We start from the raw sequence: 18,440 nt of genomic DNA, 5'->3' as shown, positions 1-18,440 counted from the left end.
GTGGAGTTTGGATGTTCTCCCCGTGTCTGCGTGGGTTTCCTCCGGGTGCTCCAGTTCCTTTGACAGACCAAAGACACATACAGTGGTGCTTGAACCTGGTGAGCGAAGTGAAAAAAGACCTTACTGTCACCAAAAAAACCCTATTAAAACAACAGGGTAAATACTCACTTTTGAAATACCTATGACATCTTCATACCAATGCCACTTTCAATTCCTATTTTTAGAGTATTCTGTTGTGTGGCTGTGCACACAATGAAATACTGTAAAAATAGGAATTGAAAGTGTCATTGGTATGAAGTAATACACAATACATAGAAAATTCTAAAATACTCTTTAGAGTGTTCAATATTTCTGCATAAATACCTAAAAGATCATCAGATTTTCACACAAGTCCTAAAAGTAGATAAAGAGAACTCAATTAAACAAATGAGACAAAAATATACTTGGTCATTTATTTATTGAGGAAAATGATGTAATGTTACATATCTGTGAGTGGCATAAGTATGTGAACCTTTGCTGTCAGTATCTGGTGTGACCCCCCCCCCCCCTTGTGCAGCAATAACTGCAACTAAACGTTTCTGGTAACTGTTGATCAGTCCTGCACATCGGCTTGGAGGAATTTTAGCCCATTCCTCCATACAGAACAGCTTCAACTCTGGGACGTTGGTGGGTTTCCTCACATGAACTGCTCGCTTCAGGTCCTTCCACAACATTTCGATTGGATTAAGGTCAGGACTTTGACTTGGCCATTCCAAAACATTAACTTATTATTCTTTTACCATTCTTTGGTAGAACGACTTGTGTGCTTAGGATCGTTGTCTTGCTGCATGACCCACATTCTCTGAGATTCAGTTCACGGACAGATGTCCTGACATTTTCCTTAAGAATTCACTGGTATAATTCAGAATTCATTGTTCCATTAATGATGGCAAGTTGTCCTGGCCCAGATGCAGCAAAACGGGCCCAACCATGATACTACCACCACCATGTTTCACAGATGGGATATGGTTCTTATGCTGGAATGCAGCGTTTTCCTTTCTCCAAACATAATGCTTCTCATTTAAACCAAAAAGTTCTATTTAGGTCTCATCCATCCACAAAACATTTTTCCAATAGCCTCCTGGCTTGTCCGTGTGATCTTTAGCAAAATGCAGATGGGCAGCAATGTTCTTTTTGGAGAGCAGTAGCTTTCTTTCTCCTTGCAACCCTGCCATGCACACCGTTGTTGTTCAGTGTTCTCCTGATGGTGGACTTATGAACATTAACGTTAGCCAATGTGAGAGAGGCCTTCAGTTGCTTAGAAGTTACCCTGGGTTTCTTTGTGACCTGGCTGACTGTTACGTGCCTTGCTCTTGGAGTGATCTTTGATGGTCGACCACTCCTGGGGAGGGTAACAATGGCCATGAATTTCCTCCATTTGTACACAATCTGTCTGATTGTGGATTGGTGGAGTCCAAACTCTTTAGAGATGGTTTTGTAACCTTTTCCAGCCTAATGAGCATCAACAACGCTTTTTCTGAGGTCCTCAGACATCTCCTTTGTTCTTGCCATGATGCACTTCCACAAACGTGTTGTGAAGATCAAACTTTGATAGATCACTGTTCTTTAAATAAAACAGGGTACCCACTCACACCTGATTGTCATCCCATTGATTGAAAACACCTGACTCTAATTTCACCTTCAAATTAGCTGCTAATCCTAGAGGTTCACATACTTTTGCCACTCACAGATATGTAACATTGGATCATTTTCCTCAATGAATAAATGACCAGGTATAATATGTTTGTCTCATTTGTTTGATTGGGTTCTCTTTATCCACTTTTAGGACTTGTGTGAAAATCTGATGATCTTTTAGCTCATATTTATGCAGAAATATAGAAAATTCTAAAGGGTTCACAAACTTTCAAGCACCACTGTAGGTCAGGTAGGGGTATAAGAAAATATCGATACACCCGAGTATCATGATATTATCTTTTGTGATACTGTATCGATTCTCAAAGCCACTATATCGATTTTTTTCATTGTTTACATGTAAAGGTTCGTGACAAACATTTTGTGTTCTGTGTAACCCCACGTCGATAGATAACAGTGTTGTAATCTATCTTCAGCCATTTGACTCTTCCACTCTAACACAACAACACAAACTGAGACAGGAAGTAGCATAAGCACAAAGAACAGAGGCCTATGAAATCGCAATATATCACCTCTCTTACAGTATCGCAATATATCACGATATATTGACTCGTAAGCCCTGTACTGTGGCACGTATTGTATTGGCAGATTCTCGCCACTACACAGCCCTAAGGTCAGGTGAATTGGCTGTACTAAATAGTCCCTAGGTTTGAATGTGTGTGTGTGGGCCCTGTGATGGTCTGGCGGCCTGTCCACGGTGTCTCCCCGCCTGCCTCCCAATGACTGCTGGGATAGGCTCCAGCATCCCCACGACCCTGAGAGCAGGATAAGCGGTTAGGGTAATGGATGGATGGAACATCTAGGTTGGCAAGTAAATAAGCAATGAAGTATGGAGCAATGAAAACTTACAGTATGTGTATAAATACACACTTGCAGAAAGTTATTCAAGCCCACTAACTTAGCCATGTTTTGCAGTATGTACTATACCCCCAGTGACATAGTTTGTATCTGACACCTCAGGGCTCCAGCAAATTGGTGGAACTTTTACGGAACCACATAGTAACCCCTGCCACGGTGAGTATGAGTGTGTGCTCAAAACGAGGTTTGCATTTACTTCATGCCTTCTGTCAGCACATTTATAAATTTAAAAAAAAACTTTCACTGACCCGATTTATCTTGAATTTATAGCTGGATGTCTACAATGTTGTCTCAAACCCGAGGGTGGTAACCATGGCCAATCAGGTTCTGTTATTTAATGTAACAAAACAGGTAAATCCACAGAACCCCTCAAAAAACTGCAGGGCCCTATTAACACTATGACCTCTTTAATTGTGCTCTTAATGTTCAACGCTTTGTTTTGTACATATTGTGCTTTGCATTTGCAAAACTTCAGGGTCAGATTCTTGTCAATGGAAAGGCTGTGTTGGTGGCAGATGTGGAGGCCAAGAATGGGCGCCTCTATTCACTGGATGGAGTCCTGATCCCATCCTCCATTGAGCCAGTGCTTCCTCATAGGTGTGACATCACAGAGACAAAATTAGTGGAGGTGGGTGTGACAAAGTTGCTGCCACGGGATGGCTTTGGGTATGTAGGAGAGACACAGGTTTGGCGAAACACAGGTCTTTATTTGCAGGAATTATTTACACAAATCCATGTCTCTGATCAGCATGTCGTACAGGCTGGTACTCGGCTATGTCGGAGCCTCTGCTGCCATTTCTGAGCATCTTTCCCTCTTCTCTCTGCCTGTGTTCGCAACCATATCAGTGTCATTGTTTCAGTCCAGGACCCAGCTTTACTGCAGAATATACAGAGTAGGTTGTTAGTCTCACACCACAGGCTGATCATCAATCAGGCTCGCTATTGCGTCTGGTCCACCGTGACCCACACCCCCTTCCTCCCCACTTGCAGCCGAAGCTAAACTACACACCCCACCTACTACAGTGGGTTTCCAAATATGGCACCAGCAGCATTTGCCATTGTCTTGTACGTACAGTGCAACAGTCAAATGATACATTCAACTTAATATGCAGATCTGGTAGCTGAGTGTCGGAGGAATGGGTGGAAGGTCCGCTGTGAGCCGGTTGAAGTGGGCTGCAGGGGCTTTGCAGGCCAGTCTCTAAACTGGGTCCTGGGACTCTTGGGGATAGGTGGACTGCAAAGAATAAGAGAGATTAGGAGCATCTTGGAAGCTGCTGAAAAGGCTTCCCATTGGCTGTGGGTGAAGAGGGGTGACGCATTGCAGAATGCACTACCTGGACACAAGTTGGGGCTTGATCAACCCCAGCTGGATCGCTCGGGTGAGGGTATCTCGCTCGGGTGAGAGTGTCTGATGTTAAGACCCGAAACACCTGATGACCCCGGGTTCATTACTGATGATGTGTCCAGGTTGCACCACATAGAGCATCAAAGAACATCCCCCTACCACAGTGGGTTTCCAAATATGGCACCAGCAGCCTTTTCCATTATCTTGTACGTAAAGTACAACAACCAAATGATACTTTCAGCTATGCTTACTTCACCACGAGTCAATCTCATTCAGCTATGCGTACTTTACTATATGAGACAATCTCATTCAGCTATGCTTATTTTACTATATGAGACAATCTCATTCAGCTATGCGTACTTTACTATATGAGACAATCTCATTCAGCTATGCGTACTTTACTATATGAGACAACTAGAAGAACCCCGCTACAATGTAGCGGTTTGGTTATCCATCCGTCTAAATCTCCCTCCTCTTCATCCTGCCAGCTAACCGCCTTCCCCCTGCTCCTAAACCACCCCCACTCCAACTCCCTCCCCCCAAATGCTCAGATTCATCTGAAATGCCGAGAAAAGTGGTTCACCCCCCCCACTCCTACTCCCTCCCCCCAAATACGCAGAATCACCTGAAATGCCGAGAAAAGTGGTTTTTAGCCATTTTTAGAAAATGCATATTTTGCATAATTATGCATAATTATTATAATTATTTTAATTTTCTGCTATTTTTCTGGTCCTCTCTGGAACAATACCTACCACCTCCAAAAAAAATGAGGATCATAAGTGCATTTTTGCAAAAATGCATTTATTTTGCATAATGCCAAAACATTTCGAAGTCCCAGAAAAAAAAAATTTATAGGTGAAAAAATCAAAGATGCACAGAATCATCTGAAATGCCGAGAAAAGTGGTTTTTGGCCATTTTTAGAAAAATGCATATTATGCATATTTATGCATAATTAATTATGCATAATTTTAATGTTCTGCTATTTTTTATAGGTGCCCCTGATCATCCCCAATAACCTCCAAAAAGAATCAAGGCCCCAAGTGCTTTAGTTTGGCCGTTTATAGACTCTCACACAGACACACACCACACACCAGACACACATTGTGAAAATACAGGAGTAGATCTCATTCAGCTATGCTTACTTTACTTTATGAGACAATCTCATTCAGCGATGCTTACTTTACCACATAAGTCAATCTCCAAGCTGAATTCATGTATCCATGCATACACCGTAGGAGTATTGGTCTTGTTTGAGCGTACCTTTTTCTTCTCAGGGTGAATGTATCAGCTGCTCCAGAGTCCATAATCCCAAATGCCCCTCTGGATTTCCCACAGTAAGATCTCTCATTCTCTTTTCTCTCTCACACCCTTTAATTCTTTATACAACTACAATTTTGTGATACCCTCCACGAGATATATTATATCTAACAATGGTATTAGATAGCTTCACTGTGCTTTGTTTACTTATGAAAATGTCTCCATTCTGGGTGTCTGGGTGGCGTGGCGGTCTATTCCGTTGCTACCAACACGAGGATTACCGGTTTGAACCCCCGTGTTACCTCCAGTTTACTCGGGCGTCCCTATAGACACAATTGGCCGTGTCTGCGGGTGAGAAGCTGGATGTGGGTATGTGTCCCGGTGGAGGCAGAAGGCGGAACTAGGGGGAATAGCGTGAGCCTCCCACGCGCTACGTCCCCCTGGCGAAACTCCTAACAGTCAGGTGAAAAGAAGTGGCTGCGATCCATATGTATCGGAGGAGGCATGTGGTAGTCTGCAGTCCTCCCCGGATCGGCAGAGGGGGTGGACTAGTGACCGGGACGGCTTGGGAGAGTGGGGGTAATTGGCCAAGTACATTCGGGGGGGGAAAAGGAGGAAAAAATCCTTAAAAAAAAGAAAGAAACTGTTCCCATTCTCTTTGCTGTGTTTTATAGGGGCCCTCCATTTATGGCTGTATCTTCAACTTGAAGATCACTAGCTCACCTTTGACTCTTCCAGTTAAAGGCTGCTCAACCTTCTGCAATACAACAGTCACGGTAGCCACAAATTACATCACACACACAGCCATACAGCCGTCCCTTTCGTCTGAATGTTTCACTATATTTGTCCCTTTCTCTTTTCCTAGACACTGCAGTGCTGTAAGGGCTTCTATGGTCCAGAATGCAGTCCTTGTCCTGGAGGCTTCCAGACCCCCTGCTCTGGTCATGGCCAGGTCAGATGTGGTGAATGACTTTCCTCATAGCCACATTGCCTTTAAATTCATATCTGTGGGACGTCCGGGTAGTGTGGCGGTCTATTCTGTTGCCTACCAACACGGGGCTTGCCGGTTCGAATCCCCGTGTTACCTCCCGACTTGTTTGGGCGTCCCTACAGACACAATTGGCCGTGTCTGCGGGTGGGAAGCCGGATGTGGGTATGTGTCCTGGTGGCTGCACTAGCGCCTCCTCTGGTCGGTCGGGGCGCCTGTTAAGGGGGGAGGGGGAACTGGAGGGAATAGCGTGGTCCTCCCACATGCTACGTCCCCCTGGTGAAACTCCTCAGTGTCGGGTGAAAAGAAAAGGTTGGTGACTCCACATGTATCGGAGGAGACGTGGTAGTCTGTGGCCCTCCCTTGATCGGCAGAGGGGGTGAAGCAACGATTGGGACGGCTCAGAGTGTGGGGTTATTGGCCAAGTGCAATTGGGGAGAAAAAGGGCGAAAATGAAAAAAAAACATACCAAACATCATATCTGTAGTGTTTGCATTGTGTAAAAACGCCCTCGGTTCTCTCACTGAACGACTCTGGAATGCTGCACATCTGTTCTCTGTGTCTGCTCAGTGTATGGAAGGAATCAGCGGAAATGGAACGTGTGTCTGTGAGGCAAACTTCCAAGGCTCCAGGTGCCAGTACTGCGCTGACCCCAACAAATACGGACCTAACTGTGACAAAAGTACGTCCCAAAAGCCTTCTTACTTGTTTCTTGCTGCGATGATGGAAAGAAAGTAATTCGCTCTGCTGTCTTCAAACCCTGACCGTCGTGCCCAGAGACCGCCACGCTTGACTTTCCCCCTGTTTCCAGCCTGCGAGTGCATCCACGGCCAGTGTGACAACCGTCCGGGTGGAGTTGGACGATGCAAGTCGGACACCTGCAGGATAGGCTACATCGGACCATACTGTGAGCGTCAGACCAAGGCCTGTGGGTACCAGGTCCAGTTCTGTCATGCCCATGCAGAGTGTGTGATCTCCAGCGTGGGGCAAAAAAAGTACGTGCAATCATTTTTGACCTGCAGTTTCACTGAACAACAAAAATTCGCGAGCAAAGAAAGTGTGTAGTAGCAAATTCATTGCATGTGATCGTTTTTCATTGTGACTGGTGTGTGTGTGTGTGTGTGTGTGTGTGTGTGTGTGTGTGTGTGTGTGTGTGTTTTCAGGTGTGCATGTAAACCTGGTTACCAGGGTGATGGGATCACCTGTGTAGAAAAGGACCCATGTGCTCCGCCACATCGAGGTGGCTGCAGCATAAATGTAAGTCGGACGTTTTTTTTTTTGTTTTTTTTCTTCCAGATGCAAAATTACATTTATGATGAACAAGCCTCCGTTGTTCTTCTTTGTTTTTTTTTCCTCCCCCTTTTTCTCCCAAAATGTATCCTGCCAATCACCCCACCCTTCCAAGCTGTCTCGGTCGCTGCTCCACCCCCTCTGCCGATCCAGGGAGGGCTGCAGACTACCACATGCCTCTTCCGATACATGTGGAGTCACCAGCCGCTTCTTTGCACCTGACAGTGAGGAGCTTCAGCAGGATCACGCTATTCCCCCCCCCCCCCCCCAACAGCCGCCCCGACCGACCAGAGGAGGTGCCAGTGCAGCGGCCTGGACACATACCCACATCCAGCTTCCCACCTGCAGACACAGCCAGTTGTGTCTGTAGGGGTGCCTGACCAAGCCAGCCGGAGGTAACATGGGGATTCGAACCGACGATCCCCGTGTTGGCAGGCAACGAAATTGACCGCTACACTACCCGGACGCCCAGCCTCTGTGGTTCTAATAGAAGATTTGGTGCTGAACCCAATACACTGGAACCTTTTTGTGACGTGGTTACTAATGTCATCGTATACAGCGGCTTGTAACGTCCTATCCCTGATTTCTTCCATTGCAAACTGAATGAGACTCTCTACTTCTCCCTATAGGCCAAGTGTATAAAGGCGGGACCAAGTACACACACATGTCAGTGTCTAACAGGGTGGAAGGAGGATGGGGATGACTGCCAGCCCATCAACAAATGTGACAGCCCTGACAAGGGGGGCTGCCATCCTAACGCTACCTGCATATATGTGGGGCCCGGGCAGGTAAGTGAGACGTGCACTGACAGTCCCTGAAAACATACAACAGAAAACATAACCAGCAAGATCATCTGAGGTATCTGTTCTTCTTTAAAACTAACAGAGCGACTGTATGTGTAAGGCTGGTTACCAAGGCAACGGTAGACAATGTGAGGCAGCCAATCGCTGTGTGAACCAAAATGGAGGCTGTCATAACTTGGTGAGTAGCAGGGTTTCTCATGGGTGCTAGCTCATCAAACAGGAAGCTGAAACTGGCCTACAGATAGCTGTATGAAGATTCTCCACAGTTTGTTTCTGACATGCTGAGGTCTGCTTGTCTTTAAAGCATCCCCCCCCCTTTTTTTTCTCCCCAATTGTATCCGGCCAATCACCCCACTCTTCCGAGCCGTCCCGGTCGCTGCTCCATCCCCTCCGCCGATCCGGGGAGGGCTGCAGACCTCCACATGCCTCCTCTGATACATGTGGAGTCGCCAGCCCCTTCTTTTCACCTGAAAGTGAGGAGTTTCACCACAGGGACGTGGCGTGTCCCAGGATCGCGCTATCCCCCCCAGTCCCCCGACCCACCAGAGGAGGCACTAGTGCAACGACCTGGACACATACCCACAGTCGGCTTTCCACCTGCAGACACGGCCAGTTGTGTCTGTAGGGACGCCTGACCAAGCCGGATAAAGCACATTTTTTTCACTAGCTTTTCTTTTGTTAGTAGGATATTGAAGAGTGACTGGAGAGACGGTGTTTAGAGAGAGGGGTTGACATGCAACACATGTCTCGAAACAGAGCTGATCCCTGACCTGAGTCTACATCGTTCACTTTAACTAGTTTGAGGAACCAGAAGTTTTTAATGAGTTTGGCTCCCGCACAACACTGGATTTGAATGTAAAAGGGAACTCTTGGGACTGAATCTCATATTATTTCCCCCTGTTCTTTAGGCCAGTTGTCACTTGGTGGTGGGTCAGTGGAAGTGTGTATGTATGGAGGGGTACGAGGGGAATGGGGAGGTGTGCTACGGCAACGTTGAACAGGTTAGTTGTGCAAAGTCACTGTGTGTATTCATCCTGACAAACTGAACACTTCCTTGTCTGCTCATCCCTCCTGTGTGTTTGTCTGTGTGGTTGTGCGATTGCAGGAGTTGATGGGTTTGCCAGAAGCCACAGGGTTCATCAAATGGGTAACGGTGAGTAACATCAGAACCAGAAACACTTTGTCATTTCACTTTGTGCACTTGCGCACATGAAATGAAAGGAAACATGGTTTCCCCCAGCCCACAGCAGTGCAACACAAAGACAACAACACACGTCCAAAAACTACAAGAACACACATATTCAAACTAACACATATATCTAAACAAAAATAAAATAAATAAATCACTGTACAGGAGAATGAACGCCAGCCAGAAGACTGTCAGAACTGCCGGTCTATATGGGCTAGCAGTTAGCTTAGCCTGCCCCTCTTCCGCGTCCTGTCAGACCGCCCTCAGTGTTTCCTCTTCAGACGCAGCTCTGGTCAGGGCCGTGGTCCTTGGGCCCACAGGACGCAGCAGACCAAGCTCCCTCAGCCCATCCGATGCCAGCTCTCCCAGCCAGACACCTCCAACACACCTCCCTGCACTCCACACGATGACACTAAAAACACAGTCAACGCCAGGCAAGGCTGCCGCCAGACCACTCGGAACTGCGGGTCTGCATGGGTTAGCAGTTAGCTTATCCTGCCCCAATTTCGTGTCCTGTCAGACCACGCTCAGTGTTACCTTTTCGGGCACAGCTCCAGGCAGGGCCGTGGTCCCTGGGCCAACAGGACACAGCAGACCAAGCTCTCCCAGCCAATCCAGCGCCAGCTCTCCCAGCCATCAAACGACAACAAACTTAGACACAGACATTGACAAAGACACTGCATGGACGGTACTGGGAGAGGCCACCGCAAATGTGTTTTCGCACTGCCATCTTCCGACACCGGAATTGGGTGAGGCCGCTGCAAACGTGAATTTAGACTTAGACTTAGACTGCTTTTATTTGTCATTGCCTCATATGCATGTCTCATACATACAAGGGAATGAAATTACATTTCACAAGGACCTCAGTACCACATAAAAACATATAACACACAATAAATATTAAAAACAAAAGGTGCATTAAAAACAAGAATTACTTCACAGACCTAAACATCACGAGCACACCTGACATGGACAGTGAGTGAGACGGTCAAAAGTCATTGTGTGGAAGGTCTAAGTGTTCAGGCTGTTGAGGAACCTCACAGCCTGAGGAATGAAACTGTTGCATAGTCTGGTGGAGGCAGCACGGATGCTCCGGTAGCTCCTGCCTGAGGGTAGGAGGGTGAAGTGGATGTATGAAGGGTGGGGTTCTTCACGATGCTAAGAGCCTTCCGGGTGCACCGTGCATCAAAGGTGGCCTGGATGGATGGGAGAGCAGCTCCATTTGTGCCGCCATCTTCCCACACCAAAAGCGGAAGTACCCGCTTCCGGTACTCTATTATGACATGAAAGCTAATGTCATTGTGTGCTAAAAAGTTGTCCATTTTGCCGTACTTCTCAAAGGTTAGCTTGCTGCCTGTTTGTTCTCCCGCCCCAGAATTCAGGTCTGTCCCAGTCCCTGTCAAGGCAGAACATCACCCTCCTGGTACCAACCTCAGCAGCCATAAATGCCATGTCTAAGGATGACAGAGACTTCTGGACCACCACAGGCAACCTTCCTAGTATTGTCAGGTGAAAACAGCATGAGCGCAGGATTAGCTGACTTAGAAATTAGTTACTTCTTGCTTGCAACGTCACAAATAGAGGCGTAAAAGTATCTTTTTTTCAGTTGGAAGTGCCGGGTTATTTAAACTGCATGTTTTATGTATACGTAGTAGATGTATAGTAGATACTTTAGGTATAGTCAATATTCTTTGTCTTCAGAAATTTGTGGGAGGCTCATCTGTAAGTACAGGAAGTCCCCCCATTATGAACCAGTTCCGCTTTTGAGCCTTTTCGTAAGTCGAATTTGTATGTAAGTCAGAACAGTTATGTACAGTTCACATCTAGTATCAATTAGTCAAATATGTGTCTCAGTATATAGTACATATTTTACCAAAAACCACATAAACATGATAATGCAGTAATGAATGTAACTACAGTACAGTATTTATGATTGAGAGAGAGAGAATGTGTATAGGTGTAAAAACATTAAAGAAACATTTCTTAAACTGTTCAGATGGAAAAGAAAAGATAAGTAAAAGTTAACACTCTCGTTCCAGTTGATGTCCTGCATACCAAAATAGTAATCAAAATCAAAATCAGCGTAACAGGAATATTGTTCTAGTTTTGATCCTTTAACCAAATTACCAATACCCTTTCCATTTCCATAATTAAACCACTGCGTTGCTTAGTGGTAATTGTTGCATTCATTGGGAGAGAGCCTTTGTCATCCTCCATTACGCTCCCACTGTCCTTTGTAATTGTCCCGATTGTTGATCGACTGTAGCCCAACACTTTTCCAGTGGCGTTTCACCTCTCTCTCAGCGCTTTACAATCCCCACTTTCGTTTCAATCATGATGGTTTTCCTTTTCTTTGATACATCACCATCACTTGCATCGGATTTACGCCTTGAAGCCATGATTACGAGGGTAAACAAGGGACATTTTTAAGTCAAAACACAACGCACACAACAATGTCTACGCGAGTTTACGCGGTCCGACTTAAAATGGTGATGATGGCGCGGCGTTGTTCTCCCTTGGACCGACGAATCGCCTAAAACACAGTGTTTTGAGCATCGCACAAAGTAGTCTGTCCATTTGTTAGTACGAACCATTGCGTGTAACTCAATTTTTTTTAAATAATAGGCTTTACGGAGGTCAGTTTGTAAGTAAAGGCGTTTGTAAGTTGGGTGTTCGTAACCCGAGGACCCCCTGTAGCTGTTATTTGTTCTGACTCTTCCTCTGACAGAAATCACATGATCCCCGGCAACTATCCGTTGTCTACCCTGAGCAACAGCTCCTTCTCTGGACAGCTCACTTCTCTCCTCAAGACAATACTACCTGTTTCAGCCACCAATGAGGTAAGCTTAAGGATAGTTATGGATCAGGTCAGCCACTGAAGGATGAAAGGTAGTGACATGTGATTGGTCCGTCACTGTTTAACAGGGCTTGATCATAGTTTTCCCATTAGTATTTTCTTAAATGTCTGTTAATGGAGATGAGGGAGGGTGTGTCCAGGTAACATGAGCTGTAATTTGTCCTCAATCATCTCAGCAAAACATGCTAATTATTATTGTGGACCAGGTGAATGGAAACTGTTTTGAATATTAAGGACTACACGTGTCATATGCCCTTACATATGCAGTTGTGTATTTTCCATTGTAAATATCAAAATATCTATTAATGTTGCTAACTCTCTTCTTTTCAATAACTGCTGCATTCAAATCAACATGAGATTTCTGACAGCATATGTGTAATGGTTCAGATTCCAGCTCGGAAACTCAAGTATGACTTTTCAACCCCAACTTTTCCAAAATGTGTCTGTCATCACTGAGCAGGATGATGTGAGAGGTGACCTGCAACCAGATTGCTTATATGATCAGTTTAAACTTCATAATACAGCTAAGGTTGATTTCTAGCAGTGTGAGATGTTTTGCTTATGAAACATCTGTGTGGTAAGCAGCTAACGATGTAATTTTATAATTTTGAATGGGACTCAGTTTAGTTGCTCTTTATGCTTGACAGGTTGCTGATATTGCTTGAGTATTTATTGTTAGCACCAGACATGCCACCGACATCTTTCTTTTGAGAGCATCAATGGCCCTGCTCTTCTTCTGCTTCTGCTGCTGCTGCTTCTTCTTCTTCCTCTTCCTCTTCCACTTCTTCTTCTTCTCCTCCTCCTCTCTACTGCACTGAGATGCTTTTGACTGGAAGGTCAGAAGCACTATGCAGTAAATGCCAGCTTTGAGTTGAATGAAATGAAACATAAATTGGGTTCATGGTCGACAAGAGCCATGGATTTAACCTTTTATTTGTCCTTGTCCTGATCCTGATTCTGATTCTGATTCAGACCACAGCAATTGGGGGAGCGACCTTCACTACAGCAAACATAGCTGCAATCAATGGATTGATCCATGTTATCAATAAGGTACAGTTATTGAGCAATTCAGCACAGGCTGGAGCTTATGCAAAAGAAATCCTGGGTGGGGATGTCTTTGCCTTATTCCCTTTTGCTCTGTCTATCTATTTCCTTTAGGTTCTGATTCCAGATAGGAAACAGAGTGAAGGGCTCCTGGAGCTGCTCGCTCTGAGACCCGAGTTTTCTTTGTTCAGAACCTGCCTCATCGTACGTAGAGAGACACAGCTATGAAGTTTTGTTTTGATCCAAATCATATGTAAACTGGCACCACCATTTTTTGTTTGTTTGTTTTTGGGTTTTTTTTGTTTTTGTTTTTTGACCACTCAACTGTTTTACGCCATAATCCTTACAAACTCTCATTTTAGCCCAGCATAAAAGTCATTTAATGTTTACAGTTGCAAACAGTAGTCTACTTTTCTGCTTTTTAGGAACATAACCTGACAGAGGAGATTGAGGCTGATGAATACACAGTTTTTGCACCAACAGACAGTGCTGTCAATGATTATCTCAAAAAGATGGCTGCAGTTACTATGGTAGTGTAAAACAACTGCAATCATCTCACTGCTGTTACACTGTGTGTGTGTGTGTGTGTGTGTGTGTGTGTGTGTGTGTGTGTGTGTGTGTGTGTGTGTGTGTGTGTGTGAGTAATTTGAGTGTGTCATTTTAGTTTCCATGTCCATAACATAAACTAGTCCAGTCAATGAGCCAAATGCTTTTCTTGCTGTGAAAATATAACATGTCACAGGTTGGTCAACTCTGAAAGAGTTCCACCCCTGATCATAAATTTCGATTCTGATGGCATGAAATCTGTTGATGATATGCTTGTAACAGGACATAAATACAACACGCTACCACATTGTACCGTCAGAACGGCTGTTAAAGACTGACCTCCAAGCTGGAGGCTATAAGAAGACCTTGCTTGGTTTCTCCTACCAGCTGGGTTTCTTTCCCAGGGATGGAAAGGTACTTGAATCAAACTGTTCTCTATGATGTACATTTTGGCTCTCTTAGCCCATATTCATTTAAACTGCAAGCCTTTGCTTTACCCTTCCTCTCCTCTCTTTTCCATGTGACTCTTCTTCAGTTGTTTATTAATGAAGCTCAGCTAAATGTGTCCAACATCATGACTGGAAAAGGAGTTATCCACAGCCTATCATCAGTTTTGGAGATTAAGAGAAATCGCTGTGACACTGCACAGTACCAGACTGTTATGGTAAGTAAAGAATTTTTAAATATACTTGTTTGGATGCTAACCCTCCTGTTATGGAGCAGAAACTCTGAAAATTGTGAAACTGATTAAAATGAGAAAAAAAACATATATATATATATCAACACGGATACAGGAAAAAAGATTTTCATACATTGCAGTACAGGCCTGTTTCATGCGTCTCGCACTCATCAGCTGCTGGGTGGGGAGTGCGAGACACTGACGACTGCGAGACGCATGAAACAGGCCTGTACTGCAATGTATTAAAATCTTTTTTCCTGTATCCGTGTTGATATTCAGCTCCTCATTAGTTGAGCACTCACAACACCATTGACGGTTTCGGAAAAAAAGCTATATATATATATATATATATATATATATAGTATATAGGATATGTCTTGATGCATGTGCAATAATCCAGGTAAGGGAAATATCAGAAAGTTGAATCAGTTCATCTGGACACCACATTTATTGGTATATTTATTCTCCCAATAAACATTTTGTCCAGATGAACTGATTCAATTTTCAAATTTTGGCTACTTTAAACCAATGTGGTTTTTGAGCAGGGTACCTGTCAGAATTGCTTCTTACCTCAAAGAAAGGTCTGCCCCAGTGGAACAATTTCCAAGGTGAGGTGCCTTTTATTGAAACCTTAGTAAATTTATGTCAAATATTGAAAACAGCAAGTCATATATTTATTAAGTCATGCTTTATGTTCCTTGCAGAAATCAGTACAAAGAAGGAGATGCATGTTCACTCAGGTCTACGAAGGGGAGCAGCTGCATACCATTGGCTGCAGGAGCACCTGTGCAAAAATGACCATTGTACGTCAAATAGTTCATGTCAAGTGTAGATAATTTTGTCAGCTGGAAGTGTTCGAAAGAGACTGACAAAATATGGTGACAATGGCTATGTTTGACTGCGTACAATAATGGGACTATTGCCAAACACTTCTGCTAAAACGTGATAAAGTTGTTGACATGATTCTACAACCTGACGCCTCCTCCTATAACATCGATTAAATGTCAGATAATGTTTTATGAGTATTCAAACTAACTGCCTTTTGAAGCTCAGCACCTCTGCCAGAGCAAATCACACAAGCTATGTCACCAAAAAATGTATAAAAAATGAATAAAAACGAAACAAAAAATAAAGCAATGCCGTTAAGGTGAATAGGTGTGTGTAGGCTGGATACTGATACTTTGAGGGAAACGGAAGGATGTACGTTACTGCCTTTATACTTTCTCCAGGTGTGGGCACAGTCACACTTACATATACACTTACTCACACTTACACAGCATAATCAAGCCTATGGTTTTTACATGGAACATATGCAACATTTATTATTACCTTGATTGTTTTATAATCCAACTTTTTTACATCAGAATCAGAAACACTTGATTTGTCATTTCATTTCATGCACTTGCGCACATGAAATGAAACGAAACATGGTTTTCCCCCAGCCCACAGCAGTGCAACACAAAGACAAAAACACATATCCAAAAACTACAACAACTACAAGAACAAATATATCCAAACTAACACATATATCTAAACTAAACAAAACAATCACAGTCCAGGAGAATGAACACCAGCCAGGATGACTGTCAGAACTGCCGGTCTGCATTGGCTAGCGGTTAGCTTAGCCTGCCCCGCTTCCGCATCCTGTCGGACTGCCCTCGGTGTTTCCTCTTCAGACAAAGCTCCGGTCAGGGCTGTGGTCCTTGGGCCCAGAGGACGCAGCAGACCAGGCTCCCTCAGCCGATCCAATGGCAGCTGTCTCAGCCAGACACTGTTGACACACCTCCCCGCACTCCACACGGCGACACGAAAAACACAGTCAAGGCTAGGCGAGGCCGCCACCAGATCACCCTCAGTGTTATCGGAACTGCCGGTCTGCATGGGCTAGCAGTTAGCTTAGCCTGCCCCACGTCTGCATCCTGTCAGACCGCCCTCGTGTAAACCTATTCAGCGTGGCTTAACGCAGCTCTTAATATTCTTGCTGTTAGATTTATTTTAAATCCTGTCTTTTTCATGACAGCGTCACATGCAGAACTACTTGATGATTAGTGCGCTCAGAGTTAAACTTTTAATTATGTCCTCAACCATTGTAGTTTGGTGAAATCAAAGAATGTATCTCTTCACAGGTGCGCAAGTGCTGCAGTGGCTTCTTTGGGGAGCACTGTGAACAATGCCCTGGGTTGAAGGGCCAGCCTTGCTTCAGCAACGGGATTTGTATTGACGGGACCAGTGGAACAGGCGTCTGCCAGTGTAACCAAGGTTTCACTGGGACGGCGTGCGAAACATGCCAGGCTGGAAAATACAGTATCCACTGCGATCAAGGTACAGCATCTGGTGACAAAAAGCATTTAAATCCCAATCCCAGTGCTTACTGCTGATGACATGGAATTGCAATTCCCTCTGCTCCTCTCTTCCTTCATTGCTTTTTCCCCTCCTCCTCACTTCCTTTCTGCAGAGTGTGCATGTAAGAATGGCCAGTGTCAAGACGGACTGAAAGGAGATGGGACTTGCGAGTGTGCCCTAGGATGGAAAGGAGTTCTCTGCGATGAAAGTAGGAAGATAAACTCTGAGTTGACAAAGTGTTATGTATAGAAGGCATGTAAAACAGGTGAGACTGAGCTCTCTGTATGTTCCCTGGCAGAGATCGAATCCAAAGCTGATGAGCTCTGCGGCTCGACGAAATGCCACACCAGCGCAAAGTAAGTAGATAGTGACTCAAAGCTACAGACGAATGCATTTGCCTGCTTTTGTGTGCTGAAAAAAAATCACAGCGGTTTATTCTTTTTTCTTTTTTTTCTCCCGTCCACCTCCTGTGACAGTTGTGTCATCAAACCATCTGGAACACAGTGTATCTGCGCCTCGGGATTTGAGGGCAATGGCACTTACTGCAAAGGTATGAAACAAAATATATTTCAAGTTTTGGGAATATTAAGTGACTAGAAGAACCCCACCCCACTTCAAGTGGGGGTGGAAAGGGGCTAAATGGCATGTAGTAGACGGTGGTCACCAAGCATATTTCACATACATGACATTGCATACACAATAACATTAAAGGGGGAGAGGGTCACATTTTCCAGGTTAAGGGGGGGGTCCCAGAAAAAAATTTTAGGTGAAAAAATAAAAAATGCTCAGAATCATCTGAAATACCGAGAAAAGTGGTTTTTAGCCATTTTTAGAAAAATGGATATTTATGCATAATTTTAATTTTCTGGGATTTTTCCATTACTCTCTGAGACAATACCTACCACCTCCAAAAAGAATTAGGATCGTAAGTGCTTTAGTTTTCGGTCCCGCTACCTACACTAACACCACACACACACACACACACACACTAACACCACGCACACACACATCACCAAAATATATGAGTAGATGCTTGAATATTTTCTTGTTAGACTACCCTTCTTTTTCTATGCAGCTGTCAGTTGAACGTGACGGTTTGAAAATGTCTTGATTCATGCTCGATTATCCAGGTGTAGTGTCGGGATCCCTGAAAGTTGAATCAGTTCATCTGGACACCAACGTTTCATCACTCATCTCAGTGACTGTGGAGACTGAGTGATGTGGTGGAGAGGGAGGAATCATTGATCCAGTTATGTGGGGGATGATTAGGTGGCCAGATGGAGAGAACCAGGTTGGGAATTTTGCCAGGACACCGGGGAACCCCCTACTCATTGTGATAAGTGCCATGGGGTTTTTAATGATCAGACTGAGTCAGGACCTCAGTCTAACGTCTCATCCAAAGGACGGCATCTCCTCTTGCATAGTGTCCCGTCACTGCATTGGGGCATGGGGATTTGATATTAGTTGTTTTTATTAGGACCAGAGGGAAGACTGCCCCCTACTGGCCCACCAACCCCACTTCTGGCAGCAACTCAGTTTTCCTGGGAG

At 44.6% G+C, this 18,440-nt stretch overlaps 1 protein-coding gene across 2 annotated transcripts in view; it reads left to right on the top strand.

The window, feature by feature from the left end:
- Positions 1 to 18,440, top strand: part of stab2 (stabilin 2) — a 78,454-nt gene that overhangs the window by 30,014 nt on the left and 30,000 nt on the right. For both annotated transcript variants that reach the window (XM_056276507.1, XM_056276506.1), the window contains exons 16-41: positions 2,653 to 2,706; positions 2,821 to 2,901; positions 3,026 to 3,178; positions 5,171 to 5,230; positions 5,828 to 5,929; positions 6,019 to 6,105; positions 6,712 to 6,823; positions 6,953 to 7,136; positions 7,305 to 7,398; positions 8,061 to 8,219; positions 8,317 to 8,412; positions 9,143 to 9,235; positions 9,340 to 9,387; positions 10,799 to 10,932; positions 12,152 to 12,263; positions 13,253 to 13,330; positions 13,439 to 13,528; positions 13,750 to 13,854; positions 14,153 to 14,284; positions 14,406 to 14,534; positions 15,095 to 15,157; positions 15,254 to 15,352; positions 16,676 to 16,871; positions 17,005 to 17,100; positions 17,191 to 17,248; positions 17,369 to 17,442. In XM_056276507.1, coding sequence (XP_056132482.1) covers positions 2,653 to 2,706; positions 2,821 to 2,901; positions 3,026 to 3,178; positions 5,171 to 5,230; positions 5,828 to 5,929; positions 6,019 to 6,105; positions 6,712 to 6,823; positions 6,953 to 7,136; positions 7,305 to 7,398; positions 8,061 to 8,219; positions 8,317 to 8,412; positions 9,143 to 9,235; positions 9,340 to 9,387; positions 10,799 to 10,932; positions 12,152 to 12,263; positions 13,253 to 13,330; positions 13,439 to 13,528; positions 13,750 to 13,854; positions 14,153 to 14,284; positions 14,406 to 14,534; positions 15,095 to 15,157; positions 15,254 to 15,352; positions 16,676 to 16,871; positions 17,005 to 17,100; positions 17,191 to 17,248; positions 17,369 to 17,442 — 2,689 coding nt within the window. The remainder of the gene's footprint in view (positions 1 to 2,652; positions 2,707 to 2,820; positions 2,902 to 3,025; positions 3,179 to 5,170; positions 5,231 to 5,827; positions 5,930 to 6,018; positions 6,106 to 6,711; positions 6,824 to 6,952; positions 7,137 to 7,304; positions 7,399 to 8,060; positions 8,220 to 8,316; positions 8,413 to 9,142; positions 9,236 to 9,339; positions 9,388 to 10,798; positions 10,933 to 12,151; positions 12,264 to 13,252; positions 13,331 to 13,438; positions 13,529 to 13,749; positions 13,855 to 14,152; positions 14,285 to 14,405; positions 14,535 to 15,094; positions 15,158 to 15,253; positions 15,353 to 16,675; positions 16,872 to 17,004; positions 17,101 to 17,190; positions 17,249 to 17,368; positions 17,443 to 18,440) is intronic.

Source organism: Lampris incognitus, chromosome 3 (assembly GCF_029633865.1).
Source record: "Lampris incognitus isolate fLamInc1 chromosome 3, fLamInc1.hap2, whole genome shotgun sequence".
NCBI classification, from domain to species: Eukaryota; Metazoa; Chordata; class Actinopteri; order Lampriformes; family Lampridae; genus Lampris; species Lampris incognitus.
This window is presented reverse-complemented; position numbering and strand designations above follow the sequence as displayed.